This window comes from Pogona vitticeps, chromosome 5, assembly GCF_051106095.1.
Source record: "Pogona vitticeps strain Pit_001003342236 chromosome 5, PviZW2.1, whole genome shotgun sequence".
In the NCBI taxonomy this organism is placed as follows: domain Eukaryota; kingdom Metazoa; phylum Chordata; class Lepidosauria; order Squamata; family Agamidae; genus Pogona; species Pogona vitticeps.
In genome coordinates, this window is record NC_135787.1 from 170,454,867 (window position 1) to 170,474,955 (window position 20,089).

The window sequence follows — 20,089 nt, forward strand, 5'->3', positions numbered from 1 at the left end:
AAACAGAAGCTTCTAGGAATACAGGAAACAGGCATTCCAATTTTTACCCCGCTTCTGGTGGAATACAGGAAACAGGCATTCCAATTTTTACCCCGCTTCTGGTCACAAATGTTATTCTTCTCCTGCCAACAGAATCCCTCCATCATTCACAGGCCCACCCTCCAAGAACTGAGCCAAAGATGGGGAACATCTGATCTTCTTGATGCTTTTGGACTGCACTGTCCATCCCACCTCAATGTTGGCCACGGCTAATTAGAACTGAATTCCAAACATCCAGAAGGGCCACACATCTTCCACTTCTGGTCTAAGCTAAATCTTTTTAGCTTAGTAGTCTTTTAGGTTAGCAGTCACCATATTATAAAAAGCATAAAGAAACACCTTCTGAACCTTGAACCTTCCTTATAAAGTCCAATGTCAATGGATGTCCCAGACTTCTACTAATCTGAGAGATGAAGATTCAGAATGCAGTTCCCACAACAAACAGATCTTCTATGAGTTTCAGTATAATATCTATCTTAGCTTCAAAGTGTAAAGAAGCAGACATATAGTCAGGAAACTGAGTTGCAAATGCTGAAAACCAAAGTGGTTCGGGGCGGATCAGAATTTTTTTTCTGCCTTGCATATTTCATGACTTTTTAAAGAAAATAATTAAATTATACTGGCCACTTCACACTTTCTCCTTTCAATTAGCAACTCAAGAATAAAATAAAGCAGAAATAAAGTTCCTATTTGTGGGAGGCAATCAGTATTTACTACATAAAGGGTTGTTGTCTTTCCTCTGTTGACATCTCAGTTATAGCTAGCTCTGATTTGGAAAGAATACTACCCCTTTTCTTAAGAAACTGGAAAATTAGGGTATGAAATATAGCCTTAATGGACAAGTTGACACATCTGCTACGATCTGCAAGAATGATACAGAGGCATCATTCATTTATAAGGTATACGGCTTCCTTTCATTGACTATGTTATCCAAGACCAATCAAACAATTTCCCACCTGTTGCGTACAGAAATTTGTCACATGAGGTCCTTGATTACCTAAGTTGCTCGCAAGAGATCGGTTTTTAAAAATTTTCTATTTTCCTCTATCCCTTCAATGTCAATGAACTGCAGTTTGTAAACACATGACCCATACAGTTATATAATTAAGTGTCTTTAATATTCCTTATTTTATTTTATTATAGTTCTAAATTGGGTTTTTTTTTCTCTCTTCTGATGTACAAGTGTAATTAATTCAGTGATTAATTCAGTTATGCTCAGTAAAAATAATCAACAACCATTTTTTAAAAAAATGGTTATACATAGATCATAAAGGGGGAAGGTAAAAATAGAGAGACGAAATATGGGAAATTTCTAACTGAAATAAGCAATGGACAAGTGCGACATCTACCTAACTGCAGTCCCAGCACTAGTGATGTATAAGATTACTAGAGCACAGAACACAGGAAGATTTACTAGCAGAATAGGATGGAATTCTGCATGAGGTGATAGCACTTCCATAATTATTTCACAGTCATTCTATGCACAGAACCAACAGTCCCTAGTTTCCCCCACATTTTCCCTTACATCATCCCTGGACACAGCAAAAGTTGCTGTTTTTATTTCCTTACGCCTAAAGGTCTGTTTTGAATTGACCTCAGCTTTTAAAGTAATGCTATCTTCTCAATTCAGTGCAGCTACTTGGCTGTCCTAATTCTTCCAACCACACTCCCCTGAGACAACATCTTTATTTACTTGCTAGAGATAAGAAGCTTTGTGTGTCAATCATTCTAGATCAGCAATATAATTAACCTAATTCTTGAGTTTCTAATTTCAAAAGCCTCTGTTACTTCATACAGAAAAACCAAACAGGATGTCTGCATAGTAGTGTCGCACAGATATCGAGAAGCACAATGGAAAGAAAGTACCAAGCAACAGTCTTGGTTGCTATCTACATCTAACTAGTTTGAAACACTTAAGGAAGGAGACAAAAATATGGCTTAATGAAAGAGGATGGTGAAATACATGCCGAACATTTTTAATAATAAAGACATGTTGACACAACTTGATTCAATAATACTATTGTGATGCAAATTCAATTGCTACTCACAAATAAAGTACAGACTTCTTGAATCAGTGGGATTTGCACAGAGCTGTTGACTTCAATTTAGGAATTGATTCAACAGGTCTACTATAGTTGAAACCAGTAATGGTTTTGTCTGTGTTTCATAATCACTATGGACAGAGACAACCTCACATGAAGGATTTAAATTGCTCCCCTGCATCTACATACCATTCCATGCAATCCTACACACAAATGATCATCTTCCCCTACTTCTCAAAAAAACACAAGTGTTCCTTGCTTATATGGAAATAAATCACATTTATCTCCAATTTGTAAGTTCTTCCTCCGTGAGTGACCTCTGATTTTAATCATTCCATGCCAAGGGAGGAGCACAACACATAAGCATACATATATTCCAGACCTCACCTATAGCATCAAAAGAGGATCTGCAATTTAGCTGCCAGCTCCTATGCCCAATTTTTGAACTACCATGACCAACTGTGAATCAAAAACCAAAACAGTTTTATGTTTACCCCATGTCAACCTTTTTCTTGGTATTGGAAAAGGTGAAAAGATTCTCTTCATATTGCATTTATGAGCAAAACTGGTTGCATTACGGCAGCATCACTGATTCTATCCAGGGGTTTGGAAAATAGTTGCATACATCCCACTGAAAATGAACAAAACTTACACTACAGCAGTTCCAAGTAGACTGTCTTTTGACTAAAAGTAAAATAAGCCCCACAGTTTTTAGTATAGCAATTAAACTAACATGGAATGTAACACAGAAATGATACTTATCTTTATATTGGTGTCTTACCTGCCAATAGGTAGTGCATTACGAATAATTCTCTGGCTACCTCGAGTATACTCAATATCCACTGTAATTGGGGCAGAATAGGTCATATCTCTGAGGCGACACTTAAAAAGAAGCACAACATAATTAAGATATCTTTCTGGTGAATGTCCTCAACATGTTTTCACAATATTCAGGGGTGGTGGTGATATTTTTGAAGCCTCCGGATTGTCTCTAAGAAAGCTAGTGCAAAAGAAGACTACATTAACACAAATAGCACAAACCAGTACTCTTTCTCTTCAGGAATCTAAATGCCACAATGCAAAGACACATTAGTCCTCTGGGGGAAAAAAACATGTTTTGCATACAATCTGCATTACACGGGCTGAAATTCTGTTGCTTAGTGTAGTAACTTGAAACTAGAGTAGGCCCATTTGACTCAATTGAACCTTTCCATGAGTTGTGTTGATTCAAATGGGCATAGTCGATTCACCAAATCTCCAAGGATTCAATTGGCCTACTTTAGTGGCGACTTATTATGCTAAGCAACAGGATTTTGGCCAGTGAATGCTACTTATATGCAGTCTTTTATTTCTAGATATACATACATAAGAGAAAGACAAAGCTATATATCTTATACCTTAGTGCACAGTTGTCTGTATACGTACATATGTGCATACTTATATACATATTTTTGTATAGAGGTTAGGAATTAAATTCCTCTCTGGGAATAAAATCAGCCTATGTAGCCTTGGGCAAGTAGCACAGTCCCATACAGCCTCCAGAAGAAGGGAATGTTAAACCATTTTTGAGTACAGTACTCTGTACAAGACTCTGGAAAGGGTCATCACACATCAGAATTAACTTGATGGCACATAATTATTATTATATATTCTGTTTACTAATTTTGATGAATTTCCAACAACTTACTATACAAGAATAAGTCTAGTTTATTAATAATGATACCACAACACAGCTCTAATCAGAGATAACTTTGTAAACAAATAAGGATAGAATATGTTACTCATTTCTAAATACAAGCATGTTGGATTAGACCATAAAAAGTTTTGTTTGTTTTGGTCCCACCAATCTTAGTCCATGAAATATAAGGACATATCAAAATGTCTTTGAGCCTATTAATATGTTTGTATTCTGGAGAATGAAAGGCAGAAGCAAAGGCTTGGTTCTGCACAGAAAATAGAAAATATTCATTATATCACTACTGTCTTTGAGATATGAGATTTCTTACATGGACACCATCATGTTTTTACAACCAGCAGAATGCTCTGTGGGACAAAATATGACTGAAGGTCTCTCTCACCTCCTTTACAATGATCAATAAATAGAGCCTCAAATCACATTTAGCTAGTTCACCTAATGGTTCAAAAATATTAAGTAAAAACAGGTACCTCATGAGGAGAAACTGGTCTTGTTACATTAAAGCTTTCTTCAACATCTGGAGTACCCACATAGATATTGAGATACCTATAACGTAAGATATAATAAAGCCAAATTAAAATCAAGACACGAGCCAGTGATCCTCGTATGCAATTGAAGTTTGGTGTCATCCTAATTTCTTAACCAAAATTCAATCAGGATCACATAAACCTCATGGCAGCAACTTAAAAACATATTCCACACAACTATCTGTGAGCTCACCAGGTTCTCTGAGAAGATTTCTCAGTTCTACTCTCCCCTTGTGCTATTAAGAACAGAAAGATGGGAATATTTCTAATTTCAATAAAGCAAGATGATCACCTAAGATCAGGACATAGAGTAGATCCTCAGACTGCAGGTCTAAGGTAGCCTGTGAAGGGTTGAATTTTCACTTCCTGGCCCAAGGTTATCTCCAAAGGGGGAAAAGGAATCCTTGATATCAACCACTGAAGAGAGAGAATAGGATACTCTTTCCTGCTCTCAGCAGTGCTTCCTCTGCTTCCTGCTCTAAGCCAAAACCAGGACTTAACCAGATCCTGCAAACACCGGTAGAGTCTTTTATGTGGTTCTTGATTAAAGCATCAAGAATGGACGTTCCACCCACCCAAACCTTTCAACATCTTGAAAAGTATGCATTGGATCATGCGGCAAATGAATCCTTTGTAGCTGGATCACTGATACTAATTTGTACATTTGTGCCGTTTCGTACAAGATGTCACAACTAAGCTGAAATGATAAACATGAAGACATGTAAGCCCAAAGCGCAGATGTCAGCCATCTAACCATTGTGCTTCTGTGCGCTACCAAAATCAAAATGACACTTACTTTAAGTACCACATTGGATCCGCATCACTTGTAATTTTTTCATTGGCTTTCATTATTTTCTTTATCTAGAAATAAAACAAGCAAAAGCTTACCCAGTTGTACAGGTTATTCTATTCTTACAAGCTTTATTCTTCATGCTGTTTAAAAAAAAGCTTACCTCCACATTGATGAAATAATTGAATGAATCTATGTGCTGCTTTACAAGTCCTTTCACCTAAAATAACCAATGAAAATTAACAGTGGTTTAAAAAATTATTCAGAGTACAACACTGACATTGACAGACAGTTAATTAACTCAAAATGAGGTTTTAACTTCAGTATTTCCAAAATATGCTTTATGATCAATTAAGAGATTTGTACAGAGGTTTTAAGTAGAAAAAGAAGAGTTTTTCTTCAGTTAGTAAGGTACAAAAGATGAGCATATGTGGTATTTAAAGAGGGCTTTCAAACTATACAGATAAGTTCTACTGTGTATGAACACTTGAGAGATTTGTAACTAACAGATTACCTTTAAGAGGAAAGAATGATACAAGACATAAGAAGAAACACATCGCAGAATGAAAGTTGGCACTAACTGACTCTAGATAGTAAAGTAACAATCACCCTTTTCACAAAGTACATACTATATTAATGTCATATTCCACTACTAATAACAAAACTAATAATATTTCAGATTAATTATTCAGTTTTCTAAAATCAGTAAGTCCAACTGTACAGATACACTAACCTTCAGAAACGCTGGAAGTAGTCTCCATTTTTCCTTGAAAACAAAAGGACAGCATCAAATAACATTCAGAAGAGAGAGAATATATTTTGAAGAAGCTAAATAGATACTCTTCTAAGAAAAATGCTTTAATCTGCAGGCATTGACATTAATAATTGTGGTAACATGTCCACTTCATTCAGGGAACTCTTAAACCCAATGGCTAAAACTGAAGAATTGGAACAAGCCTCCAATTGAGGTATGCAAGGCTCTGTCCCTCCTGATATTTAGAAAACTACCGTAGCAGACAGAAAGAACTCTATAAAGCAGCCTTTAAGACTGAACTGCTCAAAAGCTCTGCAGTTAGGTATCCAGCTATAAACCCAGAAGTTGCAGGTTCCATCCCCTACTGCACTTTATAGGGTCCCTTCCAGCTCTTCAGTTCCAAGATTAATATATCCCCAGATGTTTTATACCCTGTTTCCCTGAAAATAAGACCTACTGTAACCTGAAAATAAGCCCTAGTATGATTTTTCAGGATGTTCGTAATATAAACCTTACCCCAAAAATAAGCCCTAGTTAAGTGAAAGCCCACCCTCCACCATTGTACAGCAACCAGAAGATGACATGACTGTATTTGAATAAATGTAGATGGTTGTATTGGGGTTTGTTTGTTTTTATGTCTTATTGGGCAAACTGTCCAGAATAGTGGATGTTCACTAATGGCACAATATACAAATCAAGCAAGCAGTCAGTCAATCCATTTATATTTCATCTTCCTTATATAATTTTAGAATTCCCAAGTGGTTTCTCACTTGGCCCTGATGGACTGAAAACTGATTAGCTTCATTAACCAGTTTTGATTCTCCATTCCTTCTCCTCCCCCCTCCCCCCCGGTACAGAGGTTCCAGATGCGGCGCTGCGTTTTCTTCGATGCTATATACAGAGCTAAACAGAATAACCAAGAGACAGGCAAGGGAATTATTGAAAGGGGTCTTTATGTTATGTTTAATAAGAATAACAGAAAAAATCTTCGGCACACGCACTCTCCTGCTTTGGTTTCTAGACAAAGGCTCCACGGAAGAATATAAACATACGTGCAGCAGAAGCTTCTGAAGCCACATTCACACATGCAGTTTTGGTAAGGCAGAACCTCCACCCACTGCCCGTTTTTCTCTTTCCTTTTCTGGTTCCCGCTGCTTTCACTCACCTCCACCGTATTTACAGGGGCAGCCAACTGCTCCGGGCTCGAAGCCCCCAGCTCCGCCACCAGTTCGTCCATGCTTAAGACACAGAATCAGCCCCACTCCCAACAACTGATGCGAGGCGGCGCTCAGGATCCAGAGACCAAGGCGTGCGTCGATGAAAGCTGCCCCCCCTGCTACAACGGGTCAGCTGCGCAGAAGTTCCGCTACTGCCTTGCTTCGCTCGGGGACGGCTGTCTTGAATAGAAATCGTTGGACTGCAAAGCTTCAAAACTTTTATGACGTTATGTAGATGAAATTAATAGAAACGCCACTCGTTATTATTCCCAATAATCTGTTCTTTATCCTTCGTCGTTTCAGCGTAGAAAATACTGCTTGTGTTTTTATTTCCTTAGGTTTTTTGATTGCATCATTTTTATGGAATTTAGTTCATACTGTACACTTGTAACTAAAATCTATGATTACGTGCTTTTCTGACTGAGGATCTTCCCTGGTTGCTTGACAGGCTGAAATTGAGCAGCTTAACAACTGCCGCCTGCTTCATTTCGATGCTGGGAAGAGCTGTGCCTATTGAATTTCTGATGCTGAGCTGTCATTGATACAGAATCTCGAGAGCGAGGCGCGGGAGAGAAACGGAAATTTGTGTTGGGTGTGTATATGTGTGCTTCGGCGACCTCTTCCACTTACAAGCTTCCCATGTTTTTCCATCATTTTCATTGATCAATTCATTTTCCTGCCACTGAAAAACCACATGCTTCAGTCTAGTAAAGCTACTAAGCTGAAATCACCTTAAACGTTACCAGACAGCTTCATTAGAGACGTTCTCTTTACGCATCTGGTTTTGGATTAGAATGTGGAGGGTTATTTGGGAAAAAGTGGTTCGTTATACAGTAGTTCCAAGACAAAGAAATATTTAGTTCCTACTGTAGTTCTGATTTTTAAAACGCGCCTCTTTCCTGTTTCTTAAATGTAACTCAACGGGCCATTACTTTTTTAGATGACGAAAGTAGCATCTGAATGCTACAAGCCACTGGATTGTGGCACAAAATACAGTCTTCTGTCCACTTTGTTATTATCTCAATACCCACAACAGAGCTTAATTTAGAGCTAGCCAGAACGGGAACCACCGAACCCGTATGATTATAGAAGAACTAGGAAAGGAATGAAATGACGGGTTAGGTTACAGCCCTAACGGTGTTCTCTCTTTACTACTAGGAAAGATACTTGTGTGAATAACTAGATATATCTAGATTCCAGTTCTAGCCATCTGAGTCTGTTCCTCTGTGAAATCACAGGGCCACTTTTATATAGGACTTATATCACCACAGGTAATAGCTCAGTGGATTAGGCATCTGGCTGCAGAACCAAAGGTTGGGATTTTGATTCTCCACTGTGCTTCCTGTGAGTAGAGCTAGCCTGTGTAACCTTGGGCAAACTGCACAGTCCCAAAGAAGGGAATGATAAACTACTTCTGGGTGTTCTCTATCTAGAAAACACTGAAGAGGGGAGCAATAAGTCAGAACTGATTTTATGGCATATGATGATGATTATTATTAACTATAAAACCTCCCTTTGCCTCAGTCTTCAGTAAAGGTCTGATGAGCTCCTAGGAACAGCATATTTACAACACTGATCCGTTTTCTGGAGACTATTTTCTAATGTGTGGTAGCCTCTGCCTCATCTACCAGCTTCGAATTTTTCATGGAAATCATTCCCCTTTCTGCCCATTATAGGTTCCTGCAAAGTAACTGTAGTGGGTTTCTCTACTTTGCAGATGTGGTTTTGAAGATGCACCAGGTAGGACAGCAGTGAATGGATTGATCCCTCCTACTGGATAAAATGAATTTGAAAATGCGAGAGCTGAAGTTTATTTAGAAATAAATCAGAACCTACGGCTGAGTGGTCTATGATGACATAGAAAAGTGCTTCCAGGCAATGGAGAGGAACTTCAACAGTGAGATAGAGATCCTGCTTCAGAGATTTCCCGACTACCCACAAAAGGTCCTATGGATGTAGAACCTCGAGAAGGCTTTGAACCAATGGTAGGAATTGGACTAGGAGCATTTAAAGGCAAATGGGGACAGTCTTACACCCCACAATCCTTTGTGCTTCCATGGCTTTATATCGAGTCCCATAATTGCACCAGGCTGAATACATGATTAAATTGTTAATAGCTGTTTTCAATAGAAAAGAAGCAAAGACCCACTGTTAAAAATAACCTTGGCTGGTATGAGCTTCTGAAATACCAAATAACTAAAAACCTAACCTTGGCCCACCCTCAGCTGTCCTGTTCCTGATTTGGACTGTACCATCTTCACACAAGCTATATCAAAATAGGGCAGTACTTCTTGATAATTATACCTTGACAAGTACTACAGTACTTGTAAAGCCAAGACTTCTAGTGCAAAGGCACAAGAACATTTTGATTAGCAAGGATGATGATACAATCTTCCATTCCCTCAGTATTCTGCTCCCTCACAGTTTAAGTGAAATCCTTTTGGTCAGCTGTGTGTGGTGATATGTACTACTGTATCTTTTTTTGTAAGTATGGTAGAATACCTTCATCCTGAGTAACCAATTAAGGCTACTTATTATATACTGTTTAGTTTAGTTTATGACAACACTAGAAATTAATGAGCCCCCGAATGTTAAGTCTTCAGCAGCACTGCTCAGGGCCTGCAAACTAAAAGCTGTGCCTTTATTGAGTGAATTCACCTCAATAAATGATAAATTGATTCAATTAATTTACTTCATCTTATCATCGTCATTTAGTCGTTTAGTTGTGTCCGACTCTTCGTGACCCCATGGACCAGAGCACGCCAGGCCCTCCTGTCTTCCACTGCCTCCCGGAGTTGGGTTAAATTCATGTTGGTCGCTTCGCTGACACTGTCCAACCATCTCATCCTCTGTCATCCCCTTCTCCTCCTGCCTTCACACTTTCCCAACATCAGCATCTTTTCCAGGGAGTCTTCTCTTCTCATGAGATGGCCAAAGTACTGGAGCCTCAGCTTCAGGATCTGTCCTTCCAGTGAGCACTCAGGGTTGATTTCCTTTAGAATGGATAGGTTTGTTCTCCTTGCAGTCCAGGGGACTCTCAAGAACCTCCTCCAGCACCACAATTCAAAGGCATCAGTTCTTCGGCAGTCAGCTTTCTTTATGGTCCAGCTCTCACTTCCATACATCACTACAGGAAAAACCATAGCTTTGACTATTCGTACTTTTGTTAACCAATTCTAAGTACTGTACATTATATCTAGAAGTCTCTGGAAGGCTTGCCATAGGTTGGAACTGATTTGATGGCACATCATAACCATCATCAGTATTAACAACCTTGGTTTAAATTTTCCCTTGATTTTTTTTTTTTTTTGGATCTTATGGAAAAGAACTCTTGTTCTTCCTTTGGTTGTCCACTTTTCTTTGCACCGATTATTATAAATAGCTCTCTTTGTTCATATGTGCAGTATGCTGAAAAAAATGCATTTCCTTTCAGGCTTTTATTTTGTTTTGCTACAGGAATAGCCAATATTTTCCTTGCATTATTTCCTAATTATATTTCTGGTTTCAGTCCACAGAAATTGCAGCAGAAGTAGCAGAAGGTGACACTGGCAGACGATCTTTCACAGACAGTGGTAATAACATGTTCAGGGTAACTTTTGTTAATACATTGCAGGAGGAGGAAATGTTAAACCAGTTCTGAATGCTTTATTCCTTGAAAACTACACAATGAGACAGCCCAAGTCACATTATTTTTAAAATCAACCTGTGGTACAGATGACAGCTACTAGAAGTGGCTTTTTTATACAGATCAAAGTGGCTACCTGCACATGGCTAGGGGACTGACTTGATCTTTGCATTTTGCTGTTGTTCATGCTTTTATGTTAATCTCATTCTAATATCCACAACAGTGTTTTTTAAAACTGCAAGCAAATTTAATGAGTACAAATATTAACACAAAAATCAATCAGTTACATATAATACCTTGGGTTTTTTTCAGGTGTGGATGAAAGTAAACAGTTGCTGAAATTATCCAAACAACATGCAAGGGGGACAAATTAATTCAGTTGATTAATCTGAACGCTGAGAAGGCTACAAACATTAATAGAGAGACACTGAAAGACTGTTGAGTGGCCACACCATGCTATGTAAAATGCCCTTCTCATGTCATATATAAAATCACAAAACAAAGATTGCTTTCTTGTAATCTTCTGCTTGAGCGTTTAAAATAAATATATTGTTGGATACAGAATAATTTTGTAGCAGTTAGTGCCCTTTGAAATCAATGAGACTTAAATTATGAGAAACTGCTGAAGGGACAAATTAACTCAGTTGATTAATTTGCCCCAATGATTACAATGGGACCTAACTGCAGCTAATGTATACTCTAGATCTGTGGTTCCCACCTTAGAGCCCACAGATGTTCTTGGGAGTACAACTCCCAGAAATCCTGGCCAGTACAGCTAGTGATGAAGGCTACTGGGAGTCTAAATCCAAGAACATCTGGGACATAAGTTTGGAAAACATTGGTCTAGATATAACTTATAGTTCCCCATACAGTCCCTCCACTTGAGTTCCCTGCATGTACAGAGTGCTTAAGTAGACAGAAATATATACATACACACAAACCTCATAAAAATAATTACAATCAGATTTCTTGTGGATGTTTATAACACCGCCTAGCCATATGTAGGTCCAAAATATTTTAGACAATTTATTCCTTCTGTTTCTTATGTAACAAAATACAGAGGTATTTGCTCCTTTATACAACTCAGTTATGTAGCAAGATATGAGTTGCGTACAAAGAACTGGACCCAGTGCAATTGAACTGGTGAAAGCAAACTGTAGGAAAATGCTACATAGAGGATCAGGAGACCTTGCTACATTGAATGGGCTGTAGTCTTCCATCTATAATACAGTACACCCCCTTCTACAGAATACCATAACCTTCTATGTCAGGTTTCTTAAAGGGGTATCATGAGAAGGAGAGCAGTGTGGTCTGCTTCTGCCCGTGCAAGTCACATTCACAAAACTGGATCCAATCCATAATTTTGTTAGCATACATATTCCCTTGCAACAGCCTCTTCAGTGGAATTGCTCAAAACCAGATCATGTAGAAAAGTGACAAATAAATCAATTTTCCTTTCATTCAGACAAAAAAAAAGTATCTTACACATAAATCAAAATGCTGCCTCTGCTAAAGTAGACCCACTGAATCGATGGAACCAGAGTCGACCTACCAAGTCCCCACTGATTCAGTCAGGGACTTACAATTGGATTTAGCCCTTAAAACCAGGCATGAATGGGACACTCTCTGCACAAAACATATTGAAAGGAACTGAATACTTGCAGAGAGTTGTTTATAAAGCCATAGCTGCCTATCACTAGCACCTCTGGATTTATTGAAATGACATGACTGTTGAGCATGCATTCGCCACAGTCCTCTGTCCTTTTGCTTAATCCCACAGGGAAATTAGAATTTAAACGAAGAAGGGAATAATGTTTCTTTCTTCTTTGACTAGATGATCACTTTAATGTGGAATAATGAAGCAATAGATATTTAGTAATGTTTTAAAATTATTTATATACATTATATATCTCTTTTTTAAAAATCCAATTTGCATATAAAACCAACATGCTTTTGATATCAAGGTCCTATTTGTAATCTTTGTGATAGAGACATCAGAAGCAATGTAGGACAAGAAGGTTCAGTGTTACACATGAAGTATCTTAGATTATTCTTAGCAAAAATATATACCCAGCAAGGATATAAAATATCAGGGAGTATTTACTGACATATATCCACTGAAGTGGTTTCAATGAAACGTGTAACATTTGTTATTTAAATGAATCATAGTGAACCAATACTATAAATTACACTTCCTAGAAGCATTTTTCAAGTAATTATTCATTTTGGTACAAAGGGGAAAATTATATACCCAATGTACTACAGCCCTTCTATGTTCAATAATTTGAAATATGTAAAATATAGCATACATACCTATGCATAAATAATACTGTAGGCTCTCTAGCAGTCCTATATCCTATATACTGAAACATTCCTTGGGCTGAAATTCTGTTGCTTAATGTGGTAAATTGCAACTAATGTAGGCCTATTCAAATCAGCACACAACTGGTGAGTCAAATACTATACTCCATAGATTCAATGTATCTACTCTAGTTCTGACTTACTACACTAAGCAACAGGATTTCAGCCTCTGTTTCTGAAAAAAAAAAACACAAATCATTTGTACCTTTTAGGACTATGAGTTGGGTTTTCGTTTGTTGGGAGTGCAATAGTTTGGGAATACTTGTTGACCTCAATAGTTTGGGATTATAGTTCTGTCTTTTTAGTAACCCAGGACTAATCAAATCAATTGTTTTAGAATTGTTTTTTACATCTCTATAATTTGGGGCAATAGTTTTGTTTTCATCCTTTTCGGTTATTTTTAACTGGCCTGCTGTGAAGACTGTTTAAAGTACGGTTCAGAAAACAGAAAGGGTCATATAAAAACCTGAGGTGTGTTAATCTGTTTTCTTTACTCCATTACCTCACCACTGTTGCAAATTCAGAAGCCAAAGAGAGGTACTGAGGGAATGACACAGCATTTTATGCATAAGCCACTTTTGGAAGAGGGCGGGTGGTTATGGGTGTAAAATGTTGGTAGAGGGGAACTATAATTTTTTGTTTCATTGCACTTTAGGCTTTGGAGAAAGCTTCAAACCTCTGAAAGAGATATATTAGTGACAAACTGGCAAATATTTACCCCATATATGTAAGAGAACACATTTACATTAAATAAGTGCAATAAATGTTACAATCCATCATTATAAACAGAATTAATTATTTCATATATATATTTTAAATTCAGTAAATTTGTATTGATACAGGGGAACTTTTATTTGAGAATCATCTCCATAATCTAAGCCACTTACACAGGCACATTTATTTCTCTGTTTATTCATCTGAACAAATATAATTGTTGTAAGTTATGCATGTTCAGAAGAATAAAACCCACATATAAATACTGTGAAAGAGGAAAGAATAAAGCATGAATATTTCAGTTAGAAGACACAAGTTCTGCTTTGTTCCTTTCTGCATCTCCGAAAAGCAGTTTTCGAAGAATATTTGCATAGAATGGTCCATACACCTGTTTATTCAAGTTAACAATGTTGGCATATTGTGTTCCAATGGTCTCTATTTCAGTCTGAATCACAGCAAGACCTCCTGGAATTGCAGGCCTAGATTTTTGGAAGCAGGGAGAAGTGAGCAAACTTTTCATGTAGAAATGAATTCGTTTATCTGTAAATGAAGAGGAAAAAACATTCACACAACTGGATTTTCATCTTGCATCATTCAGCACAGAGAGCATACAATTCTACCAATGAATGAAATAAGACCCATTCAGGCGGCTGTCACATGAGGAGGGTCCATGCATAAAACAGGTCTGTGCAGCAAAACTGCACTTATAGGTCTACTGAGCAGAAGTATCTATCTGAACAAGGGAAAGCTACGTGTGAAGACCTCCAGCAAGCCTGCATAAGCAAGGGTAAGCCTACAATGTACAGAGCACTACCCCGAGATTACTTGCCCATGTCTAGCAATTGGACATCAGGTAGAACCCTTTTTTTCCAAGTGGAAAATTCATGAGTGTAATTAATGAGTGTGGGAGGGATTACTTTTTCTGTAAACACAGACACTCTGTTCCTTTCTATTTTCTTTGAGCTATTTTTCATTTCAGTTTCGCAATTTGTTCTACATTTCCTATATAGTCTTCAGAAGGACCTCACATTTTTCATGAGGCTAAATTTACAATCTAGGTTTTATTATAACCCCTATACTGAGTTCTGCACTACTGCATTTCTCTGAATAGGCTTCTAATTGGAGAAACAGCCAAGGAATGTCATCCTGTTACTATTGCTACTATTCCCTACTACGGCCTACTTCTCCTTTTATTATGCCATCACACTTCTGCCCCAATAAGGATTAGTAACATTTGGGTAGAAATAAGAGAAGTCATTCTCATTCTGTTCTTTCTCTCTCTCACACACATGCACACACACAAATACACATGCACAAACAACTGCATTTCAGACTATCTTCAACTGTTCCTCAGGGTCAGCTATGTTTCTGATTTCTCTAGAACATAAAAATCACCACAACCAAAACATCTGTCCTTTTTCAAAGTACATGGTCCCACTCTTGTTCAGAGAACTTTACCACTGGGGCTGGTGTTTCCAACCTGGAGGATATTTGACCCATGGACAATCCTACCATTATCTCTGAAAAGCCCATGTTTTTAATAAGACAGAGGACTCCACATCTGACCCCACATCTCTATATTCATTGTGGAAGGACAGACAACTTCAGCTGGTATAAAGTTTCATCCCACCCATGCTTCACACTTTGTTTTAGAGCACAAATGCACTTCCCAGAAACTTCTAAAAACAGGAAATCATATTTTTTGCATCTGTGGCATTACAATTTGATAGCAGCAGGGCTATAAAGCCTAGAAGGAACATTTTTGTTTAGTTTGATGTCCCCATTATACATACACTTAAGATTCAGACATCACTAACCAATTAAAGAACGGATGGGATTGTCTTCATCAACGATGTTGCAGAGCTGACCCACTAAATTCGCTTCCACTTCCTTATTTAGTGATGGGAAGCCTCTTTCTGTTAGTGACTCATTTATTGCAGTGCATGTCTGAATACCTATTGCATTCAGAGCTTCCTTCAAATCAAATGTCCTGCAAATAAAGGAAGAGAGAAAAGAAAATTTAACTGAAGAGATACAGCGCTTCAGATATATTTATTTTGATTTACTTTCCAATAATTCTTTATCCTTGAGTTTTCTCTTATTTTGAAAAACTTACTTCTTATTCACCCCATCAAGCAGGACAAACGAAATCTTCTTTTGTTTCTCAACAAATTCTGGAATGCCCTCAGTTGCTGCAGCCAACATGTTGCTTGTTATGAGAGAAATACAAGCTATAATCTTCAACTGATTCAGTTTTTCTGATAGCTCCTGAAGACGGCCTTCGTCTGTCATTAGTGTCTGGAAGAGACATTTATAAAAAGGTGTCATTCATACTGTGTTAAATTCTGATATAATTCCATACCAAAAGAAAAGCCTGTTTCCCTGCAGAGAAATCCATTTGGTCAAGGCAAAAATACCTTTTGAAGAGTATAGCTGCCAGGATTCTTAATGGTCTTCAAAAATATCTCTGCCATTGACACAGAATTTCCATGATTACTTTCCCTATAAATATTCAGCATTACTTTATATGTTTGAACCTGTAACAGTGAGAAATTCCTCTCTCTGAGCCTTATTTAACAAATCAGTTTCTATGGGAAAAATTAAAAAAGTTCATCATAGGTCCAAGTGGTTCGTTATTATCCAATACCCCAAACTTGTTACTATTTTGGATTATATCCCTTTGATTCTATAGCTAAGGTTATACAGGCTGTGCAATCCTGAGGGTTATAATAAAAAGTCCTATTTCCAAGCTGTGCTAATATCTACTATATCAAACTTGAAAAATGCAAGAACGCATAAAGAAATGAATAAAATAATAGATGCCTTAGTAATGACAATGAAATTCTTCAACATGTTCCAGAGAGCTGCACAATTTTCCTCAAGATCATGCTTTTGCTAGCGGAGAGTTCCTATGTGGGCTTGGCCCTTGCCCATTATAGTTTATAACACCTAGCAAAAGGGAACCGAGTTGGATTCAGAGGTGATAAACGCCTTCATATGAGAGCAGATGGTTCCAACAGCTGCTCAACCCAGTGGTCCCAAAGGGAACCACTTTTAAAACAACAATTTTTAACACCTATATAAAATCTCTGAGCAAGTTTTTTCAGAGTTTGGGTCTCAGCAATATGCCACTGATGTCAAGCTACGTTTATATTTTACTTGAGTGAGACAACAGAAGTAATATGTTCCTCCAAATGTTAATGGCAGGAAAGAGAAAACCCCAGGCAGGCTCATATGAATGTGTGCTTATAATACTATTATAATATGTGAGCGTTCGATTTTTTGATCCTTTCTTTGTTCAAATAAATCAGGAAATTTCTGCACTTTAGGAACAGGAGTAAGGTTTACTGGAATGTTTAACAAATAACCAGTGTCAACAAAGTTATCCCAACGTCTTTCTCCTTCTAACAACGGGTCAGTCAGGGGCTTCCATTCTCCATCTGGGAACAGATTCTTTTCACCCCCGTTCCATGGACCCGGCCAGTCTATAGACAAGTTCAGGTTTACTGCTGGTCCCGCTTCATCTTCCAGCAGGGGCACGGTGTCCTCGTCCCGGTCATCCACCCACACGGAGCATCCAACGGGTGTGTGTGTGTGTGTGGGGGGGGGTCCTCCCGGTAGGCCTTCTTCTGCATTTCTCTCACTCTGCATTCAAACCTCTCTCTCCTCTCTCCCTCTCCCTCTCCCTCTCTCCCTTTCCCTTTTCCTCTCTCAGCCTTCATCTCCACTCCCTGGCTTCTGCTTCTCCCCAATATGATGGTCTAGAAGGAATCTGACTCCATCTCCTGTGGTCAGCCTCTTCTTTGAGTACCCTCAGCTTTTCCCAAGCTCTCATCCAGGGATCCTCCATCCAGATCCATTCCCAGCCTGGAGGCAACTGTTCCTCCCTCCTTTTTATATGTGCTGCTCCCACCTCTATCTCCACTCTCTCCTTTTGTTCTGTTCCTGCCATACAGCCCTGAGTTCCTTCAAACATTAACCTTTGTATTTCTCTTTCTAAATCTTGTGTATCTGTCCCTCGCTGTTCTGTTCTCTTGGGAAATGAAGTGGGTAGGGTCTGTATTTCTTTCTTGACAGTGTGGGGGAGGGACAGCACTCCGGTGAGAGGGTTACAGCTCTCTCTCACACACCCCCATCTCACATAATATCACTGTACATGCCAAGTGTTGCAGACTAGAAGTTAGCACTTGGGATACCACTAGCAAGAAGTAACCCTTATCTCCTCCTCTTCTCCCTATATTGGCTGAGATCCTGTTGCACAGTTATGCAAACAGCATAATATTTTGAAGCTAATTTCTAGAAGTTAAGAAATCTCCACAGATTTGCATACTGAGCTGTGTAACTTGGCATGTAACAGATAATGTCTATGGAGATTTATTAACTTACGGCAAGTCACTTTCAACAGTTGTACTGTTTGAGTAACTGTGCAACAGTATTTCAGCTATTGTTTCGTGTACTTTCACATGGCTATTTTTAAAACCTCTTCAGAGGTTTAACATCCCCCGAACAAGTGTTCATTTTGCTATCTAATCTTCCTCCCTACGACAAGCCCATTCCTTCCCATTCCTTATGGCAAGTGTATTTTAATCACTTGGTTACAGGAGACTATGTTCCAGGTGCCAGATATGTGGCTACCTGAGGCCTTAGCTACAGGCCTTAGGCACCCACCTTAACCACAACGCTATGAGGAGGGAAAAGAATTATATTAAAAAATACTTAGTGATCGAAATTCATGCTTTTACCTCAGGAATTGCTTTTTTCTGATAATCCCACTGCAACAATTTCAAGTAGCTATTTGTTAGCACCGAAGTAGGGCTCAGAGTTGTTTTAGACACCCCATTAGCACCAGAAGATGAAGATGGTTCACAGGAAACAGCAGACAGTTCATCGTGTATGGATTCCTGTATCCATTCCGTGGTCAGATCCAGGGCACCTTAGCATCCCGAGACAAAAGAAAGACATAGTGCTTGTTTTATGTACGAGCACTCCACATGCTGCAGAAATCACAATGTAGCCAGGCAAATAACCCACACGGGCCTGCTCATGAAAAGGAGGAAAAAACTGAGAACTGGAGCAAACCAGAAACATAGAAAAGATACTATTATTTGACTGACGTCACACCATGGAAGACTGGTTACTGTACCACCTATATGCCATTAAAACTACTGTGCTGCATGACAATGCAAGCAAAGGAAAAAATTATCTGCCCCAGGAATGGAAGGAGAGGAGGGGCAGCTATAGGCCTTGCCATGCCCAGCATCCTGCTAAACCTACTAAACCTTATTGGGGGTGGGTGGGTAATGGCAGGTCTGGCTCTTTCCCCTGGAGAGAACACATGCATTCAAAATAAAAGTCTTTTCCTTGGATATGCTACTTGGTTTAGGGACCAAACCACATGGTACACAAGTATCCCATTGCTTGCGGGCTTCTTACATGCTGAGTTAGCAAATTGGAGACTCAGGGATAAAACCTTCAACCCCCAAGTGCTTTCAAAAGTAAAGGATGTTTTTCCAGCAGTATACCTGCAGCAGGTTTTGGAAAGTAATTAAAGAGCAGATTCATTGTCCCTAGTCCCTTGGGGCTTATAGGGCAAGTCAGTGAAACAATAATAAACATCCAAGCTGTTGTTAAGAAGAAGAAGATACAAATTCCCATGAGGGTACATCACTTGAGCAACTTCTTCATTAGGGGCCTTTGTCTTAAGCAGCTATCTGTATCACTAAGCCACTCGTTACCACAGGTGGGCAAAATGTAGCCTGTAGGCCACTCCAGAGTCCCCCATGTCTCTGAGTGCACTCTTTCGTATGTACACACACATACATGCCATTTTCTACCTCAGGAGTGGCATTTTCTATGTTAGTATCTATAGCCCCCCTCAATCAAGGCCTGGTGGGGCCCACAGTGGGTGCCCGTGGAAGACGTTTGGGGCCCTAAGCCACCCAAAGTTTCCCATCTCTCGTTTGTAATCTCCCTATATAAAGAAAGAACATACTTGGCGTTTCTTCAAGTATATCTTGGAATTTTGCTCTTTCATATTCCACTAAGTTACGCTGGAGATGAGGTCTGAGATTCTGGATAGTAAAATTAACCATATCCATGGTCATGAGATCCAGAACATGAAATATTTGCCTGAAAAAATAGAAGACATAAGTTTGCAACAAGCATCAGGTTTCATGGGAATATGCTTAAACGCTGTTTGGCAGTAGCCCTTTCTGACCATGCAGAAGGCAAATACACACACTTATCTTAATTCCACAGAAGTTTATTTTCTTAAAGCAACCACTCCACCCCCCACCCCCGGAAACATCATAGATAAAGTATGGC

At 38.7% G+C, this 20,089-nt stretch overlaps 2 protein-coding genes and 1 long non-coding RNA gene across 6 annotated transcripts in view; 1 reads left to right on the plus strand and 2 right to left on the minus strand.

The window, feature by feature from the left end:
- POLR3B (RNA polymerase III subunit B) overlaps positions 1 to 7,182 on the minus strand; it is an 88,991-nt gene extending 81,809 nt beyond the window's left edge. For both annotated transcript variants that reach the window (XM_078376207.1, XM_020803636.3), the window contains exons 1-6: positions 7,014 to 7,182; positions 5,828 to 5,860; positions 5,258 to 5,314; positions 5,101 to 5,165; positions 4,248 to 4,323; positions 2,863 to 2,963 (exon numbers count right to left, since the gene is read on the minus strand). In XM_078376207.1, the coding sequence (XP_078232333.1) occupies positions 2,863 to 2,963; positions 4,248 to 4,323; positions 5,101 to 5,165; positions 5,258 to 5,314; positions 5,828 to 5,860; positions 7,014 to 7,085 (404 nt within the window). In that variant the 5' untranslated portion in view covers positions 7,086 to 7,182. The remainder of the gene's footprint in view (positions 1 to 2,862; positions 2,964 to 4,247; positions 4,324 to 5,100; positions 5,166 to 5,257; positions 5,315 to 5,827; positions 5,861 to 7,013) is intronic.
- Positions 7,183 to 7,221: 39 nt separating this feature from the next.
- LOC144583109 (uncharacterized) lies at positions 7,222 to 9,815 on the plus strand. The gene is made up of 2 exons (XR_013536706.1): positions 7,222 to 7,657; positions 8,783 to 9,815. It is a non-coding gene; the product is annotated as an uncharacterized LOC144583109 (long non-coding RNA).
- Positions 9,816 to 10,915: 1,100 nt separating this feature from the next.
- TCP11L2 (t-complex 11 like 2) overlaps positions 10,916 to 20,089 on the minus strand; it is a 28,398-nt gene continuing 19,224 nt past the window's right edge. For all 3 annotated transcript variants that reach the window (XM_020803638.3, XM_020803639.3, XM_078376208.1), the window contains 5 exons: positions 19,758 to 19,894; positions 18,508 to 18,698; positions 15,882 to 16,063; positions 15,583 to 15,755; positions 10,916 to 14,305 (listed from right to left, as the gene is read on the minus strand). In XM_020803638.3, the coding sequence (XP_020659297.2) occupies positions 14,064 to 14,305; positions 15,583 to 15,755; positions 15,882 to 16,063; positions 18,508 to 18,698; positions 19,758 to 19,894 (925 nt within the window). In that variant the 3' untranslated portion in view covers positions 10,916 to 14,063. The remainder of the gene's footprint in view (positions 14,306 to 15,582; positions 15,756 to 15,881; positions 16,064 to 18,507; positions 18,699 to 19,757; positions 19,895 to 20,089) is intronic.